Source organism: Pipistrellus kuhlii, unplaced genomic scaffold (assembly GCF_014108245.1).
Source record: "Pipistrellus kuhlii isolate mPipKuh1 unplaced genomic scaffold, mPipKuh1.p scaffold_m20_p_11, whole genome shotgun sequence".
NCBI classification, from domain to species: Eukaryota; Metazoa; Chordata; class Mammalia; order Chiroptera; family Vespertilionidae; genus Pipistrellus; species Pipistrellus kuhlii.
This window is the reverse complement of record NW_023425416.1, coordinates 2,532,083-2,550,000: the sequence shown is the minus strand read 5'-3', so window position 1 is coordinate 2,550,000 and position 17,918 is coordinate 2,532,083. Positions and strand designations below refer to the sequence as shown.

The 17,918-nt window shown below is 48.8% G+C and overlaps 1 protein-coding gene and 1 non-coding gene across 6 annotated transcripts in view; both read right to left on the bottom strand.

Annotated features, from left to right (window-relative positions):
• The window catches only part of FRMD4B (FERM domain containing 4B), a 203,672-nt gene that overhangs the window by 5,157 nt on the left and 180,597 nt on the right, over nt 1-17,918 (bottom strand). For 4 of the 5 annotated variants that reach the window (XM_045578941.1, XM_036430563.2, XM_045578939.1 and 1 more), the window contains 10 exons: nt 17,659-17,797; nt 16,659-16,800; nt 15,626-15,759; nt 15,422-15,541; nt 13,877-14,105; nt 10,188-10,244; nt 8,828-8,975; nt 7,225-7,344; nt 5,698-6,461; nt 2,356-2,488 (listed from right to left, as the gene is read on the bottom strand). In XM_045578941.1, coding sequence (XP_045434897.1) covers nt 2,356-2,488; nt 5,698-6,461; nt 7,225-7,344; nt 8,828-8,975; nt 10,188-10,244; nt 13,877-14,105; nt 15,422-15,541; nt 15,626-15,759; nt 16,659-16,800; nt 17,659-17,797 — 1,986 coding nt within the window. The remainder of the gene's footprint in view (nt 1-2,355; nt 2,489-5,697; nt 6,462-7,224; nt 7,345-8,827; nt 8,976-10,187; nt 10,245-13,876; nt 14,106-15,421; nt 15,542-15,625; nt 15,760-16,658; nt 16,801-17,658; nt 17,798-17,918) is intronic. The other variant, XM_045578940.1, reaches the window with a different exon arrangement.
• LOC118715859 lies at nt 16,349-16,482 on the bottom strand. Its single transcript, XR_004986998.1, has one exon. It is a non-coding gene; the product is annotated as a small nucleolar RNA SNORA13 (small nucleolar RNA).

Genomic DNA, 17,918 nt, shown 5'->3' with positions numbered 1-17,918 from the left:
AAATATGCTTTTTAATTTAACCCTTTAATTCTACTAATTGGAATAAATCCTAGGGAAGTAATCTGGACAAATGTTTTGTACAAAGATATAAATAGCAGCATTACTTAAAATAAGAAGGAAAGAAAATCCAAGACCATTCAAATTCAAAATATGGGTAATTTTTAAATAAAGTATGATGTATTTGTTAGTGAAATATTATATTGGTCACATAAAATAAAAATTAAAAAACTTTTAAACATATGGAAACGTGTTTGTTATATTAAGTGAATAATTGAAATGTAGAATTTCATATATGATTAAAGTTGTAAAATTGTATGCATGGTACCAGTATAACCATGTTTAAAAAATGGGGGAAATGTGCCAAAATGTTAATAGCTGTTATATCTCTATATGGTGGAATTATGGGTAAACTCTTCTACTTATTTATCTCTTTATTATTTTCTCAGTTTTCCACAATGAGCTCATATTAAGTGCATGTGCACACACACAATGGGGATCTTTAAATAGTTCTAATTTCCTGCCCATTGTGCCCCTTGGACCTCAGACTGCCCCGTCCAGCCACGGAGCTTGCTGAAGCACATGGCGGCTCCCTAAAAGCAGAGGGCCCCTGAAGACTCAGCACTTCCTGAGTCCAGTGAGAGCTGTGTAAAGGACACTATCAGAACTGCGTGTACAGGGAATGTTTTATACCATTTCTAACGGGTCAACAAAAGAAGAAAGCAAAAGCAGATAGCCCTGGCCCAGGGCTCAGCTGGTTAGAACATCGTCCCAATCCTCCAAGATTGTGGGTTCGATCCCTGATCAGGGCACATACAAGAATAAACCAATGAATGCACAAAGAAGTGGAACAACAAATCGATGTTTCTTTCTTTATCTCTCTCTCTCTCTCACTCCTCCTTCCTCTGTCTAAAAATCAATCAATACAAAACTTAAAAAAGTATGTAAACGTGAAAACTATTCGCACATTATTATACAAGATGATTAGAACTGACTTGAAAAAAATCAACACAAATTCTGGGCCAAAATCATTTTAGTTCTTGCTCCTAACTCATTCTCAAGCATTATTTACAGAAATCCAAGCTATGTCATATCCTCTGAAGTATATTTCATTAAAATTCTATTTTGAGCATAGCCTTTGTTGAGTTGAGACAATTGGACTAATATTTCAAGCCAAGAAAAACTCCTGTTGAATATGGAGAAGAAAAATAAGGCTTTTGGGGATGAATGTGTTCATTTGCTTATAACACTAAGAGCTTTAATGAGAAACAAACCCCTTGAAGGTAGGGGGAAGTGGGTGGGGGAAGAGATCAACTAATGAACTTGTATGCATACATGCATAACCCATGGACACGAACAGAACAACGGGGTGTTGAAGGCCTGCGGGGCGGGGGTGGGGAACAGGAGCAGGCTAGAAGAGGTTAATGGGGGGAAAGGAGGACCTATGTAATACTTTCAACAATAAAGATTAAAAAAAATAAACTAACTTATCAAATTCACTAGTGTAAAGCCCTTTATAAGTATTGTCTGTGTAAATCTATGCCTGAAGCACCACTGAATTTTCTAAAAATCCCAGAAAATGTTCTTTTTGGTTCCATGGGTGTGAATAATATTCTATGAGAAATTGACAGGGAGAAATGACCTCTGCAAACTTGACTTCTCTGTAACACGAATAACTGAAAAAGGTGTAATACAGAATTTGCAATCATTTTGACAACCACATTTTGACAGACTGTTCTTATATATTTCCTCTAAATGTTTATGAAGAATTATTTTTTACGAATAGGACAGCTTGCTGTGTCTGTTGTTCTTAACAAACACAGGGCCAGACACAAAAAGGCAGCAAGTGTTTGGAGTGAAGCTGCCACCTGTTCCTGAGGAATCTTGGATGAACAGGTTTTCCTGCAGCAGATATTTCTCCTGCAAGGTTCCAGAAGAGTCTAAGTCCATAAATCAACTGCACAGTTTCAAGTACTGCAACTAAAAGCAAAGCCTTCAGATACAGAATTTAATGTACGTAACTAAGAACAGGGTCACATTGGAAGGAGCTAGATTAGATGCCAACAAACTTTCCCTTAAAGGGCCAGGTACTTGGGGCTTTGTTGGCCATACGGTCTGTCGCAACTACTCAGCTCTGCCCTCCTGGTACAAAAACAGCCATCCATGATATGAATCAAATGAGCATGGCTGTTTTCCAATAAAACTTTATTTATAAAGACAGGTGATGGCTGGTTTTGACCCAGAGGCTATCCTTTGCCACCCTGCAGCTAGATTACTCAGCCGTCATAAAATGAGTCAGGGTTCCTGGCTCCCTGAGACCTCAGCAGTGACCGGAGTGTCCGAGCTTTGCCTCCTCACCTGCCTGGAGAGGGCAAAGGGCTGTAGAAGCCACCGTAGCAGGTGGTGTAGGAAGGATGTGCCGGGGCCTCGTACTCAGAAAGCCCGACTGTCATCTGGGTCCGCCAGCTCCCGGAAACGTTCGTAGAAGACACTAGAAATAAAAATGGAAAATAGACAAAATTACTGGTGATGTTTAAAGTGAAGATTGGTTAGGCCATTTACACGTACTTTATCATCAGCTGCGTGCAAAGCAGAGCTTATGAACCCATGTCTGGGAACCACAAAGCCCTATTCCAGTTCGGGCACTTAGTGGCCATATGACTGCTGACTGCGGGCAAATAGCTTAGCCTCATTCAGCTCAGGTTCTTCACCTGGAAAGTGGGGACAATAACATAAATAGGCTCTCAAACAGGTAACATCAGGATTAAGGACAGCAGTGCGTCCTGGCACAGAGGGAGCACTCAGTAAGTGATAACTATTAATGTTATTAATGGGGATGAGGTCCATGAAAAGACATTCCATTTTTAAAAAACACCAAAAGACGAGCCAGCTCTATCGGGACTCTCACTGGTCTTCATCAGGGTAAGGAGCAGCCGGGGTCCTCTGCCCCTGGAGGGAGTGTTCCCAAGGTGAGCAGGGCCTTACTGCTCCTCAGCCACAGGCAGCCGCGTCACCAGGAGGATCCAGGCCTTTAGGAAAAGATGGATGTGGGGAGGGAACTAGCATAGGAAGAATTCAGGAAGAATGGGCTCGTCCTCCGGAGGGGCGGGCCTGGACAAGCGAGGGCATAACTGGGGAGCAAAGGCCAGCGAATGCCTCTCCTCTGAGCATTTGCCGTCCTCCCTAAAGCCAGTCCTGCTCCACACCCAGGTGCCCAGCGCTGCCCAGGGTCCTCTCCGCTGTCCTCATTTCTGTCCCTGGCAGCCAACCCTCCTCCTCTCTCTCACCCACCAGCACTGGGGCCCATGTGAGACCATCTCCAAACCCCGTTGCCACAGGATTTGACCCGAGGCGTAACACTCTCGCTGGGAGCTTCGGGAACGTTTCACCAGCCTCCGTGGTCAGGTCCACGCTGGGATCCAACTCCCACTCGCCACTTGCAGGCCTTGGGGCCCGGGCAGGGCCATCGGCACTCTTTGGCCGGATATGCCTCGGCTGTCCAGTCAGGGTGATAAAAATAACACAACCAATCCATGAGGTGGGGTCGTGCACACAGAGTGCTGAGCGTGCTGCATGCTCAGGGTGGGATGACCGTACACGGAGGCTGCCAGTACCGTTAACACCGAGCCACCGAGAACTCTGAGGTGGCTGGAAGGAACAAAACCCCCCGATAATTTGGCAAAAAATTGGGACCTATCTCTGCATGAGAATGACACACGCCTGTTGTAATTAATACACTCTGTTAGCTGTAAAACAGAAGCAGGAATGAGGAACATTTCAAAAGGATTCTGGGAGCACTGATTCCATCTCTCATCCCTTAGGAGGCGGTGTGGCCTGTGGGGCCGGTCCAGCGGGGTCAGCAAGGCTCGCCCCAGGTTCAAATCCTTCTCACCAGCTCCCGACCAGAGCCAGCTGCTCGGGTGACGCCGGGGCCGAGTCCCCTCGGCCTGGCCAGCCTCCCCGGCCTCCCCGGCCAGGAGGCACTGCCCAGCCTGCACCCTGCCGCCGCCCACGCCCGCCGCTCGGTTTTCCCTTGAAGCTCGGTGCCCAGGTTTGGTTTCTGCGAGTTTCTCACGACGCCCTGAACGTAGGGGAAAAGGGGCGTTTTCTAGATCAGAGCCATAAACAACAAGCAGCAACTACAGGAGCCTTTTCACGTGGTAGACGTGGTGACAGACGGGAAAGCACTAGCGGAAGTCCAAAGTCCTGCGCAAATAAAAGAACTCAAACCCAAACAGAAATCTCCATGGAGATGCCTCTTGTCAACAAGCTGATAAAACTTCTTCTAACCCTCACCCAAGGACATTTTTCCGTTGACTTTCAGGGAGAGTGGGAGAGAGAGGGAAAGACAGAGGGAAACATGGATGTGAGAGAAAACACATCGATCGGGTGCCTCCTGCACCAAGGGGCATGCCCTTGACCGGCATCAAACCCAGGACTCGTTGGCCCCCAGGCCGTCGCTCTATCCATGGAGCCAGAGCGGCCAGGGCAGCGAGCTGAGGACACTCTTAAGCCTCAGGCTTCTGACTAGTGCTCCAGGGTGGGAATCCCTGTGCACACCTCACTAGTCATGCCTGAAGGAGGGGGCAAGGCTCACGCCCTCAGGGGTTCACGCTGTTCAAAAATCCGTTCATTTCTTCGGAGCTCTAAATTGCTCCACTGTCACATATTCCTCCCCTGCTAACACAGGTGTGGGCTCACTGAGGCCAGGCGGGGCTCTGGCCGGCTCCGGCCTCCGGGACGTGCCTGCGGGTTCGCTGAGTTAAACCAGACAGACACTCCCCGTATCCACCGGCTTCTCTAGGTGAAGTCCGAGGCACAGCCGGGGTCAGGCTGTGAGTCCACCACAAATGCCAGCAGAGTCCGGGGCTCACGTCAATGATGGGGACCACCCATCAAAAACTGTCTTTGGAAATGCCTTACGTCCGCCGTAAAGCGGACTAAATATGATTACTGAATTGAGTTAAGACGTACGAAGTTCTTCGCACAGAGCCAGGACCAGTGCTCGGTGAACTCCAGCTTCTGTCACAATCACGGGAAGCCGCACACTGGCACCAGAGCAGCCGCACACACAGACCAAACTCCGGCGGAGGGCAGGGAAGGAGGTGGGACTGCTCTCTCGCACCCGGAGGCTTTAGTCTGTTCTTTTCACATAGCAAACCTCAACGACCCGAACACAGTTAGGAGACGTGACCGTCACTCGAAGGCCCAGGAGAGATGAAGTCTGTGAAGCCCTAACGCCGGGCGCTCAATCTACAACTTCCTCCAACAGCCCACGAGGACTGTGCCGGCCGCAAAGCTGGCGGGAACTGCTTCCCATGACCGTTCTTCCTGTGGGTGCGCCCTCCTCCCCTCGCCTCACCTCGGCGCTGGTCTCCTGATCCCGTGGGGTGTAGTTCTGGGTGGGCGGGGAACAGGGGGCAAGTTAAATCCCCATTAAGTGCCTCCTCTATTCTTTTTCCTTATTTAAAAAAACAACAACAACATTTTTACGGGTTTCAGAGAGGAATGGAGGAGAGGAAGACAGAAACATCAGCGATGAGAGAGAATCACTGATCAGCTGCCTCCTGCAGACCCCACACGGGGGATCGAGCCCGCAACCCGGGCGTGTGCTCTGACCGGGAATCGAACCCTGACCTCCTGGTGCAGAGGTCGACGGTCCGCCCCTGAGCCCCCCGCTGGGCCGGCCCCCTCTCTCACCTGAGGAGTAGGAGGACGCGCGGCTGCCCGGCGAGCAGGGCCCCTGCAGCCCCGCCAGCCCCAGGCAGCGCGGGGCCGCCCGCTCCGCGTCCGCGCCGGTGCCGCCCTGCTCCCTCTGGCCCGAGGCCCGCTGGTACCAGCCGCGCAGCTGCTCGGCCACCAGCGCCTTCTGCATGTGCTTGGGGCCGCGCTCCGAGCCCGCGGCCCTGCGGGGCAGCCGCAGGGTGGCGTAGGGGTTGTGGGGCACCCGGTCCACCTCGTCCCCGTGGAAGGCCCTGCCGTAGTCCCGCGGGCGGCCGTGGCCGTGGTGGGCGGAGGCGCGGTAGGAAGGGTTGACGCTGTACTGGCCCTCCGTGTCGTTCTCGTAGACGTAGCCGCCGCCGCAGTACAGGTCGCCCTCGGCGACGTAGTAGGAGGGCTGCTCGGGGCCCGGGCTGTGGGCGCCGTTGCGCAGGCCGTCCCTGGGCGCCAGGTTGGGCATGCTGCCCGAGCTGGACGGCGCGGCGCTCCGCCTGCGGGACCGGCGCCGGCCGCGGGCGCGGGCGTCCAGGGTGTGGGCGCCGGGCCGGGGGCCGGGCGCGCAGTGGCACTCGGCGCTGGACTGGCTGGTGCAGGAGGAGCCGTCGTCCAGCACCTCGGTGCTGCTGCTGCGCTGGGCCTGGCGGAGCGAGAAGAAGGGCCCGTCGTGGTCCAGCTCCGACAGCAGGTGCGACTGGGACTCCAGGCTGCCGCTGCGCTGGCGGCCGTGCGGGGCGGAGGCGGGCCTGGGGGGACAGGACGCTGGTCAGACAGAGAGGAGGGCTGGGCCGCACCGGGGAAGAGCGCCACGGGGAGGATCTCAGAGCTACACACTGCAGGGCTCGCACGGTTTCCAAGGCCAACCGTGCACCAGGACCCAGCGCGCACCTGCAGGTCACGGCCCTGGTCACAATGAGACAAGAGCCGGGTTCTGTCAAGTCTGTCAGCCACAGCCTTTCTTGAGAAGCAGGAAGATAAACTGAGGACACAAGCCTGCATCAGAGCCGAACCCCCAGCCTCTGGCAGGCCCATCCTCCACACAACGGGCCACACAGGCTCGGGGCCTGGGAGTCGGGCTCTGCCCCGCCCCAGCTGGGCGAGCCTGGCCTGGGTCCCACCCTCACGCCCTCCCCTGCAGAAGGAGGACAGAAGCAGTGCCCGGTGTCTACAATCAGGCTCGCTGCGGGGACTAAATAATGCAGCGCATGCAAAAGAGCGCAGCCTTCAGCGGACACTTCAAAATGCGGCTACTGTCACTCTCCATCCTCACCAGTGCACGGCAAATGGCAATATCTGGTGGGAAAGGTGAAGGTGCAACACGTTACAATATTGCCTTGAACATGATACAAGTTCTTTGCCAACAAATGTGAAACTGTGAGTAGAAATGTAGATCCATCCAATAGAGACCTGCTGCCCAAAGTCCCTGGCTGATTACAAAACACAACAAAGAGAAACAAAGCCGTAAAGCAAAGCGTAACAGAGCCCACACGGCCGCGGGGGCGCTCTTACTGTAAGTGGCTGCTGCTGTAGGCATTGCGGGTGAGGACCGGGGTGCTGGGCATGCTCCGCCCGCCCGGGGGCCGCCTCTCCGGGGTCTTGTACGGGCTGCTGTGTGTCGACAGCATTTCTCTGTGACGGGAAGAATTCAGAACCACATAAACAACGCTGCAATCAGCACCCTCTATTTACAGAAAAAATTCCAGTAAGTGGGTCAAAGAGCAAACTCATTTTAAGCTCCTGGGGATGTGAGCATAATTTTTAAGATAATGATTGTTAGTGATAGTTCTTCTTTGTGCTGAAATAGCTTTGTTTACCCCCGACGTGAGCAATGCCGGTCCAGAGGATTCTCTTCAGCGAAGGGAATGTGCTATCTGTGCTGTCCTCTCCTACACCACAGCCGCACGGGGCTGCTAGCCCTGGACAGGGCTGGTGTAACCGAGGAACTGAGTTTTAAATTTTATTTACTCTTAATTATGTTGGCTAGCAGAGCTCCTGACACTTGGATCTGTACTGTGGAAGGCACGTTTTTAAATGCCAATCCACAAACGGGGACTCATATGTGGCAAAAGTTTTCATGCAACTTTGACAGTTCAGAAACATAACCTTGTACTGGTTTTACTTCCATGAGTAAAAAATTATTTAATCCAAATAATTTCTTTATTTGAAGACGAGTTTCCATCTTCCCTGAGATGAGTTTTAGCGTACTGATTAAAGTCACATCGAAGGCTTCAGAGCAGCTGCTTAGGTTAAATCCTAATTCTGGCACCTACTGGGCGACGAACCCAACAAGTTATTCACGTGTCCTGGTCCGAGGGGCCCTCCTCTGTAAATGGCAGTGCTGGCAGCAATACTGTCAGGATTGTCATGAGGATTACACTCATTAACATACATTAAAGCACTCTGAACAGTGTCTGAACAGCATATAGTAAGTCCTCAATAAATGTTAACTTCATCTCATTACTGTTGTGATGATGATGATGATGGTGGTGGTGGTGGTGGTGGAGGATATATATTTTTGACATTTATGCGTCTTTCCTCCCTGAAATCATGGGGTTGTCTGAACATTCTGATTAGGCAAAGCAAACAGTTGGCATCTTATCTTGGGTCCTATTTAAAAATTAGTATTGATCCATGTAGCCAAATTTTGGGAATCACTGGTCTGTCATCTTTTTAAAATCTGGTGTTATTACTCTGATGATTTTTACCTGAGACACTTGAGAAGAAATTTGTATTACCTATTTTATAGATTCTAATGAATTGAAGTCCCGTTTTCATTTGAAAGATCATGTCAGTCTCATTTCTTGGTTGGGTGTAATGATATTTAATGACAATTTCCTGACAGCATGGTTATAAAACTAAACTTTACCCAAATCCAGATTATAATTAATGTCCTTAAAATTTAATATAAACCTTTAAATATAAGAAATAGCCAAACCTTTTCTAAAAGCACTTTTCTACTTGTATCACCACAAATCACTGGGCTAGTTTCTATGTTTCGGCCTTAAAAATAACTCTTCGGAAAGGGAGGATGATGAGACAAAGTGGGCAGGCCATTTTGGAGAAAAGACCCTCAGGCCTCGAGCATCTGCCCTTCTGCTGGTGTGGCGCTCACCTGGCCTGCCTGGCATCCACCAGCTGGTCACCGATGGACGACTTTCTGAAGTGGATTCGCTCAATACCCAGAGACTTGGGAGGGAGAATTCTTGGAGAATGAGGCACTGAACTTGACCGCTGTCCAGCAAGGGTGAAGGTGTCATTGGCTGTAAGAAGTAAATGAATGGATGAATAAGTAGGAAGCAAATAAGTGAACAAATACCGTGCCAACAGCCCGGGAAAGAAATGAGAAGGTCTGGTGAGCAAAGTGTTCCTCCTATGGTGATGATTTCAGAAGCACATGACTTCCAGGAACTTTATTTTTATATTTTATACACGACAGAGAAGAAATGACTGAACACTCTGCGGGGCCTGATCCAGCATTGCCAGTTCAATAAGGACTTAGGTGGAATGGTGATACTACAGGCTTTCGAAGGTTGTATCACAGAAAACCCCCGTGTGCAAAGGGCCAAGAGGAGGTTGTTCAACTCTCCCTTTGAAGCTCTTGGCCTCTTTGGCTACTGAAGGCACGTCCTGTCACTGGAGGTGATGCGACTAGTCTATGCTGAGAGATGGGAGCCTGGTCTCCCACTAAGCTCTGTATTTTGAAAGAGGAATGGCAAGTCGGACCAAGGCTCAGCTCAAAGGAAGATTCTGGAACGGCACCACTTCACACACTATAAACCTGGGGGAGGTAAGGCAGTGGGGGGGGGGGGGCAAGGGTTCCCCCAAATTGCTTAAATCCCATCAGATAGTGTGCCATCCTCTGCTGAAGCACAAGGGGTTACAAGAAACATGGTGCCACCTGACACGAAGCCCAGCCCATCAGGAAACGTGTTGAATAAACACAACCTTGTGCTGTGACACAACCCAACCCACAGAGACATCTCTGCTTCTATGAGACCGATACAGACCCAATTTTCAATATGTGTATTTCTTCCTCAGGAAAGTAACCGACGCCGTTATCCAGAACAGTGATAACCACGGTCTACACTGACATGCCCTGGTCTGATTGGACTCCAAATGCATAACTGTCACCGTGGGAAAAGCTGGGTGAAGGTCTCCATATTACTTATGTGGACGCACAGTTACTTCAGCGAGAAGTTAAAGAAGAGCCTGCAGAGCCTCACACGCCCTCAGGGAGAGCCTGGCTTCCTCAGGTATGTGGCTGCCAAAGCCAAGTGACTGGCTGTCCTGCGACATGATGCCGACCTGTGCAGAAGGTCATTGTAACCCCCCTCCAGACCTCCTGCACACACGCAGTGAGCTCACTCTGCTGCTCTCTGAAGAGTAGTAATAAGCAGGCTTCTGTTAACTAAAAAGGTATCGTCTGATTTCAGAATAGCTAGTATTTCAAACAAGAAAGGGGAGCTACTTACGATCATCTCCGGTGGTAGTGTCAGACAAGGAGCTGCTTTCTGAGGGGATTATGTCTTCTGTGGATAACAATGACCGCCGTTAGTGTGACTGCACATTTACACACCGACCGGGAGCTTAATTTAACAAAGCAGTTCCTAAGGAGTGCACTCAGGTAGGCAAATATGACGCAGTGCGTTAAGAACAGTTACCCATTTACCACTGAAGGTGCGAACACCTCACACGCTGCTTAACTATTACTTGGATTATTTCTTAAAATGAAACAGACTTCAAGGGAATTTTGTTTTTCAACTAGTTGTCATCCAGCTTCTACACGGATGAGAATTTTACCCTTTGCACCGAATGTTTGCAGCCCACACACTGGAAAGGAGAACCATGCCATTCATGTCACAGATGCCAAATGCTATGGAACACACACCTGAACGCTCATTTGAGAACATGCTGTTAGTTTAACCTGTTTTTAGACCCTCTTCCGAAGAATGGGGCCGTTTCTTAATCGAGCTGGACTCCTGGTGGTGCCCTTGCTTTCCAAGCAGGCTAGGGTCTCTGAGCGGGGCACAGCTGCCCTGTTGGGCTGGGGAATTCTTGTTGGGGAGTTTGTCCTTGGCTTCAGGATCTCCAGTCTCACTGGAGATCCCACTGGGCACCCACAGCACCCACCCTCAGTGTTGACAATCAAAAAAATTGTTCCGGATCTTGCTAAATGTTCCCTGGGGGCCAGCACTGTCCCTGGTTGAGAATCGCTGAATTAGGCAGACCTGGGTTCAAATCTTGGTAATTAATCTCTCTGAGTGTCATTTGGCTCAATTTAGAAATGGGATGAGAACAGCGCCCAGTGCACATTAAATGGAATGATGGATGAAAGCCTGGAGCACAGGGAGAACGCTCACCACCCTAGCAGCACTTACCCCTGCTGCTGCCCAGAGGCAGTCCTGGGGAGAGAACTCTGGGGGTTGGACACGCCCTATGCTCTCAGTGTGAGTGGTGCCCATCAGCGCTAAGAAATGGATGAGCAAGAAGAGGCGCCTCAGAGGACTTGGTCTGCGTTGGCAAGCCACTCCTGCTCAGGGTCAGGCTCTGGTAAGATTACAGGCAAACGCGACACCTTGGTGTCGGCCCCAAAGCCTTATGCAGAGAGCCTCCCCATCCAATCTCAAATGTTAATCTCTCTCAGAGCCAGGAGGGCTCTCTCTTAATTGGACACATAATAGAGCCAGGAGGCAAGGAGCCAGCAGAGGCAGCTGTCAGACACACGTAAAAGAATCTGCCCAGTGTCAGTGCTCAACCACTGGCACCAGCTGCTGGCCAAGCGTCAGGCGCTGCTGAGAACACTTGAATCCTGCACGACCTGCAAGGAGTGGCCACAGCAAACGGCGCCGAGAGTCAAGTGCAGGGAGCAGCCTTCTCTGTGAGCACGGAACACCCCCACCCCCACCCCCACCCCCAGGACCAGCTGGTGTGCAGCACAGCCACCTCATTCTCCAGCTGGAGCAGCTGACACGTGGTGCTGATGGCTGTGCCTTCACGTTCCAAAATGACTGGCCCTAAGCCCGAGGACCCTCTCTTTTTAAATATACTTTATTGATTTTTTACAGAGAGGAAGGGAGAGGGAGAGAGTTGAAAACATCGATGAGAGAGAAACATCGATCAGCTGCCTCCTGCACGCCTCCTACTAGGGATGTGCCCACAAACAAGGAACATGTCCTTGATTGGAATTGAACCCGGAACCCATCAGTCCACAGGCTGACGCTCTATCCACTGAGCCAAACCAGTTAGGACAGCCTGAGAACTCTTTTAACCTAGTGACCATATTTTGTCAAATCTAAGCTGTATAATTATTTTATGTCCCATTAAAATAAGAAAAAGTTACTATTGGATCATAACTGTAATACTGTCTAGGACACATGTGTCAAACACAAGGCCCGCGGGCCAAATCCGTCCCGCCAGGCCTTGCAATGTGGCCCGCACCGCACTGTCATCACTGCACTCCACTGCGTTTCCATCACAATGACAGTTTATGACTGTTCAGTAAACCATTTGGCCCGAGATTTAGGCTGGATTTTAGATTTTGGCCCCTTCTCTGATTGAGTTCGACACCCCTAGTCTAGGATAAGAATTATCCCAATTTCACAGATGATTAAATGTGAAAAACAATTCTTGGAATCAAAGAAATATAATCAAGTTTCAACCAATGATCAAGGCTAAAAACCATGCTAATAAACATGTAGGGCTGACTGGACTTGAGATCTACCTAAATGAGATTTTTCAATTTACTGTTTTTCTGAACATGAAAGTTTTAGATATATAATGTTGAGAATTTTGAAAATACAGAAGAGTGCTAAAAAGAAAATTAAGTTAGTTAAAATTCCACAACTATTGGTATTTTAAAATATTTCACAGCAAGTCTTTGTGTGAACACCTCTACTAATAAAAGCCACGGTGGTCCTTGTACCCAAGTGCACGACGTTGTCACGATGGCTGACACAAGATGGCCACCTGCACGTGGAGGCAGGGCCTGGCAGTCACTCTGCATGGTGAGGCCTGGGGGTCCTGAGGCTCTGTGTAGCACGGAGGAGACCAGGACTGGCGTCTCCACCGCCTTGTGTGGAGGAGGTGGGTCACAGCAGGGGAGGGTAGGGGAGGGTGAGCAGGCTGGCAGGGGAGGGCAGTTGGGGGCGATAGGGTCAGCAGAAGAGCAACTGGGCATCAATCAGGCCAGCAGGGGAGTGGTTATGGGGCGATCAGGCAGGCAGACAGGAGAGTGGTTAGGAGCCAGAGGTCCTGATTGTGAGAGAGATGTCTGTCGGTTTAGGCCCACAGGGATTGGGCCTAAACCGGCAGTCGGACATCCCCTGAGGGTCCCAGATTAGAGAGGTGCAGGCTAGGCTGAGGGACACCCCCCATGCATGAATTTCATGCACCGGGCCTCTAGTCCATATATATAAAAAGCCAGTGACTGGAACACCATAATAACCAGTTGCTATGATGCCCACTGTGGCCAGTGAACCAGTCCAATGGGGGGTGGGGCTGGCCAGCCAACCTCCCACGGCCCCTCCTCCTGACAGGCCTGGCCCTGATCAGCCAATTGGGACTGGGCCAGCCAGAGCCCACCTGTGTACGAATTTGTGCACTGGGCCTCTGGTCATTATGTAATGTTGGGAGTATGCTGCAGTGACAATTTTGTGCTTGCCTTTCTGCACTTCCTGTTATAGTATGAACATTTACCCATATCTTCAAGTAGCCTCCATAGTGACAGTAATTGTGAGAACTCTTTCCTAGCCACATAAGTTGAATAGGTCCTTAAGAAACTGTATGGTCTTCGGCCTTAAAACCTTCGGGAAACTACTGGATAGACCCAGATCTCTTACTCCTCTGAGTTGTCAAATGTGTTTCTTGCAATGCCATCAGCTCAGTTAAAGGTGAATCTGTCTTACTGCGAACTAATATTGTAGTGAGAGCTCTTTCATCCCGAAAATGAAAGCAACATAATAATATAGTGTTATTACAACAGTGAGAATGTCACTGAAAACCAGGTTTACTTACTTGTAAAACTGGAATTCCAAACCATTTCTACCCCAGCAAAGTTACTTTTATTCCTGTTTTTTCTTTTCTCTCACAATGAACTGATTTGGAATGCTACATGTCATCAAGAGGGCGATGGGACAGAAAAACTTGACTTGTTACTACTCACCTGGTAAGGTACCTGTCCCTTTCTGGGTAGGCTTCTTCCCACACCTGATGCGGTATTCATTTATTGCGTTTTCAATCTCCTGGAGCTTTCTCACTGCATCCGTGTAATCTTGCTTTCGTTTTTTCTTCACGGTTTTACACAGGTCTGACTCATTGGCAAGCTTCTTTGCAGCTTCCACCAGCTTCTGCTGTATTAGGAAGTTGCTCTCCAGCTCTTGCAAAGCAGGGTCCTGCATTTACACAACGATGCTGTTTTATTTCTGTAGACACTCGCTCACTCTCACACGTCTGGCACTGAGTCAGACTTCTCGTGCATTCTCCAATGCTCTCTGGGCGTAAAATCTCCCCGTTTACTGCACAGGCGGCCTCAAACCTTCCTCATCCATTTACATCAACTTCTCACCCTCTTTCCCTCCCAAAGGAGGGAACGGCCTTTCATTCATTCAGTTGGTGGGTAAAGGTTATATATATATTTTTAAAAAAATATATTTTATTGATTTTTGTACAGAGAGGAAGGGAGAGAGATAGAGAGCTAGAAACATCGATGAGAGAGAGTCATCGATCAGTTGCCTCTTGCACACCCCCTACTGGGGATGTGCCCACAACCAAGGTACATGCCCTTGACCGGAATCGAACCCGGGTCCCTTCAGTCCCCAAGCCGACGCTCTATCCACTGAGCCAAACCGGTTTCAGCAAGGTTATATTTTTCAATAAGGGACTCTTAACCCAAGAGTCAGAGATGCAGAATGTTGTTTTCACAGGCACAGCTTTACAGATGTAAATTTGGGTTTGATTCCTTTCTCTGGTGGCTCCTGGCTGTATGACGCCAGGCACACTGCTTAATTTTTTAATGATTCAGTTTCTTTTTATTGTAAAATGAAAGGAACATCTACCTCACACAAGTATATGTGCATTCCTTGTGCAGAGCTGGGTATACAGTGAGCACTCAATACACAGCAAAGCTCACTCTATAATTGATAGAAACTGCTATCATTTTCTAAAGTCAAGATGGGTAGATGTCTATAAGAAACAGGAGTGAGGCCACATGAAAACATGCGATGAGAAAACACACTTCATATGGCTGACAAATCTGTGGACTGTGCTAAGCTGTGTGCTGGACACGTGCCACCTCACTGAATCCTCCTTGCCTCCCCTGGAGGGAAAGAATCACTGCACCCCCATTTTGTAGATGAGAAAACCGAGACCTGAGAATTAAGACTTCAAGGAGGGAAAAGAATCTGCCAAAGGCCGCTGCTTGGTTTTAGGTGGGAGAGTCTAACGTCAGCGTTAATTCTTATGTTTCTCAGTTTGTGAACATTCGGGGTTTGATGAGGGCGCTCTGTGTTTGGAGGCGTAATAACAATTTTAACCGAGCTGTGCATAAAAGAAGGAACTCAATTTGGTCTATATTGTCACTGTCAACTGGTGAGATAAAAACGCGCAGCAGTGACCCGAAATCAAAGGCCGAGTGGACCACACTCAACAGACAGCTGCTCCGTCTCTGTTCACAGAATCCCGGGGGGACAGCAGGGGCTGGGGCTCATACCTCCTCACTGGGGAGCAAGTTGTCATCTAATCTGAAGGCGGTGCCCACACGCCTTCGGACCTGAGGCGGTTTCTCACCGATGCCCAGCGGGTACTCCTTTGGCATTTTGCCCGTAAGCTCCTGCGGAAAAGAACAGAGCCGGCAGGATGGGCACGAGCCAGAGCCGCAAATACCACCTGAGGGTCCCCGAACAGAAGGACTCACCGCCTCCCGCAGACAGATCTGCTTCAGCTCCTCGACTTTCTTCAGGAGCTTCTCCTGCAGCAGCTTTTCCTTCTTCTTCAGTTCCAGGATCTTCTCTCTCTTCTGCTCCTCACTCACTTCCGAGTCTTGAGAACCTGGGGGAATTGGAAGCAGGGGATGGGAAGGTTTATCCAAGGGATGTTTCCTTCCTTTGTAAAGGACAAAGGATTTTTAAGCCAAACCTGCTATTAGATAGTTTATTTCTTTTCTCCCTGTTGGTGAATATAATAAAAGGAAACTGGAGAACATTTCTCATGCTTCTGGGCATCTACCGGAGCCTGGCAGTGAAAGGTGCCTTTCCCCGTTTTGGCTCAGTCATTTCCGGAGCAGTAATAAAATGCTTAATGTCTCAGCCACACCCAGCGACAAAAGTAACTTTTCCGAGCCGGTGAGATGTTCCTTGAGACAGTGATAGCAAGCGAGCGAGGCAAGGGAATATTCTGTGCTCCAGATGCACAAGTTGACAGTGAGATTTTAGTGGGAAGATGCATTTTAGTGAATACTTAGTGATAAAAGGTTCCAGGATTTCTTGGGAGGAATAAGAAGCTAATGGAATTTATCGGGAGAAAATGTCCTTTCAAGCCGCCCTTAGGCACTCAGTGTCTCTGCAACTGGTGTTAGTTATGCAACCTGACTATAATTTAATTTTATACTTTCTGAAACCAGTTTAAAAATTTTTTTTTAAACTGTTACTTACACAGCTCTTCCACCAAAGACATCAAATTCAAGGGCAGGATAGGGCTGCAAAGTGTGTAGTTTACGCCTTTTTTGACACCACATTCACTAGTTTCCAAAAGTGAATGGGCAACACAAAGGCTACCAGTTTAAAATTTTTATTAAAAATGAAACTTCTGCATACTGTAATTTTGATATGCTTATTTGTTCCCAAAATAATGGGTTAGAAGATGCATTTAAAAGTGGTTTACAATAACAACAACAACAAAAGTGAAATAAACTAAAGATTGCCTGCACCCTCTCTAACCCCAGCGGATACCTGAGGAGATTAAGCTGCCATTGCTGGCCATAATGAACTGGCTTTTGGCCTCCAGAGTGACCAGTTTGGAGGTCCTCGGGGTTCCTGTCTCCATCAAATCCATCGCGATATCGTCTAAGCTTCTGGCTGAAGGAATTTTTGCCTAAAAAGTATACAGCATTGTGATGAAATTCACTCAATTAAGCCTCTTTCAAATGAATGATTAAGTTGCTATAAAACAAAAATGTCAACATGGAGGACAATTTAGAATTTTTATACATATACCAAAATGACACTCTTCCAAAAAAAATAAGACTTAGGCTTTGTAGCTAAGACATATTAATAAGGACGCATGAGTCTTTGTTATGGTATAGTTCAATCATTAACTTTAAAACATTACCAGTATACACTACACACAATTTTTTTTAAATCTTCACCCAGAGATACATTTTTATTGATGTTTAAAAAAATTTTTTTTATTGATTTCAGAGAGGAAGGGAGATGGAGAGAGAGTCAGTGATCAGCTGCCTCCTGCATGCCCCCCATGGGGATTGAGCCCGCAACCCGGGCTTGTACCCTTGACTGGAATTGAACCCGGGATCCTTTAGTCCATAGGCTGACGCTCTATCCACTGAGCCAAACCAGCTAGGACTATCTTTATTGATTTTTAGGGGAGAGGGGAAGAGAGAGAGAAACATTGATCAGTTGCCTCCCATCAAGCCCACTGGGGATGAACTCTGCAAACTAGTTATGTGCCCTGCCTGGGAATCAAACCCATGACTTCTGGTGTATGGGACGATGCTCCACCCAACTGAGCCATCCAGCCTGGGGAAATCGTACAACTTTTGAATTGGGTTATATATTGCTCATTTTTTAAATATGAGGAAAATTAAAACAGTTGGTAGTAAGGTTTAAAAAAAACAACCCTAAAAGAACAAAAACCGATATGCTTTCATCTTTTAAACAGAAAGCAAATGAGGGGCAGGAGCTTATTCCTGCAGAACCTCATCTCATCACTTACTTTGCTTTGCTTCCGGTCCAAGTAAAACTGGTGCTGACTGATGGCCATCACCCAGATGGACTTGATGAGTGAAGAGTGTGCATACCAGGTTTGCACAAAGAGGCCGCTTTGCCCAAAGGTCCTTCTTGACACCGAAATCCTGCAGATGGAGAAAAGCGCTCAGATCCCCAGCTCCTGGCCCAGCACAGCATGAACGGCTTCCCGTGAGCAACGCAACAGCACATCTCCTTCTCCTTTTCCTGCCGCCACACCATGCGGAC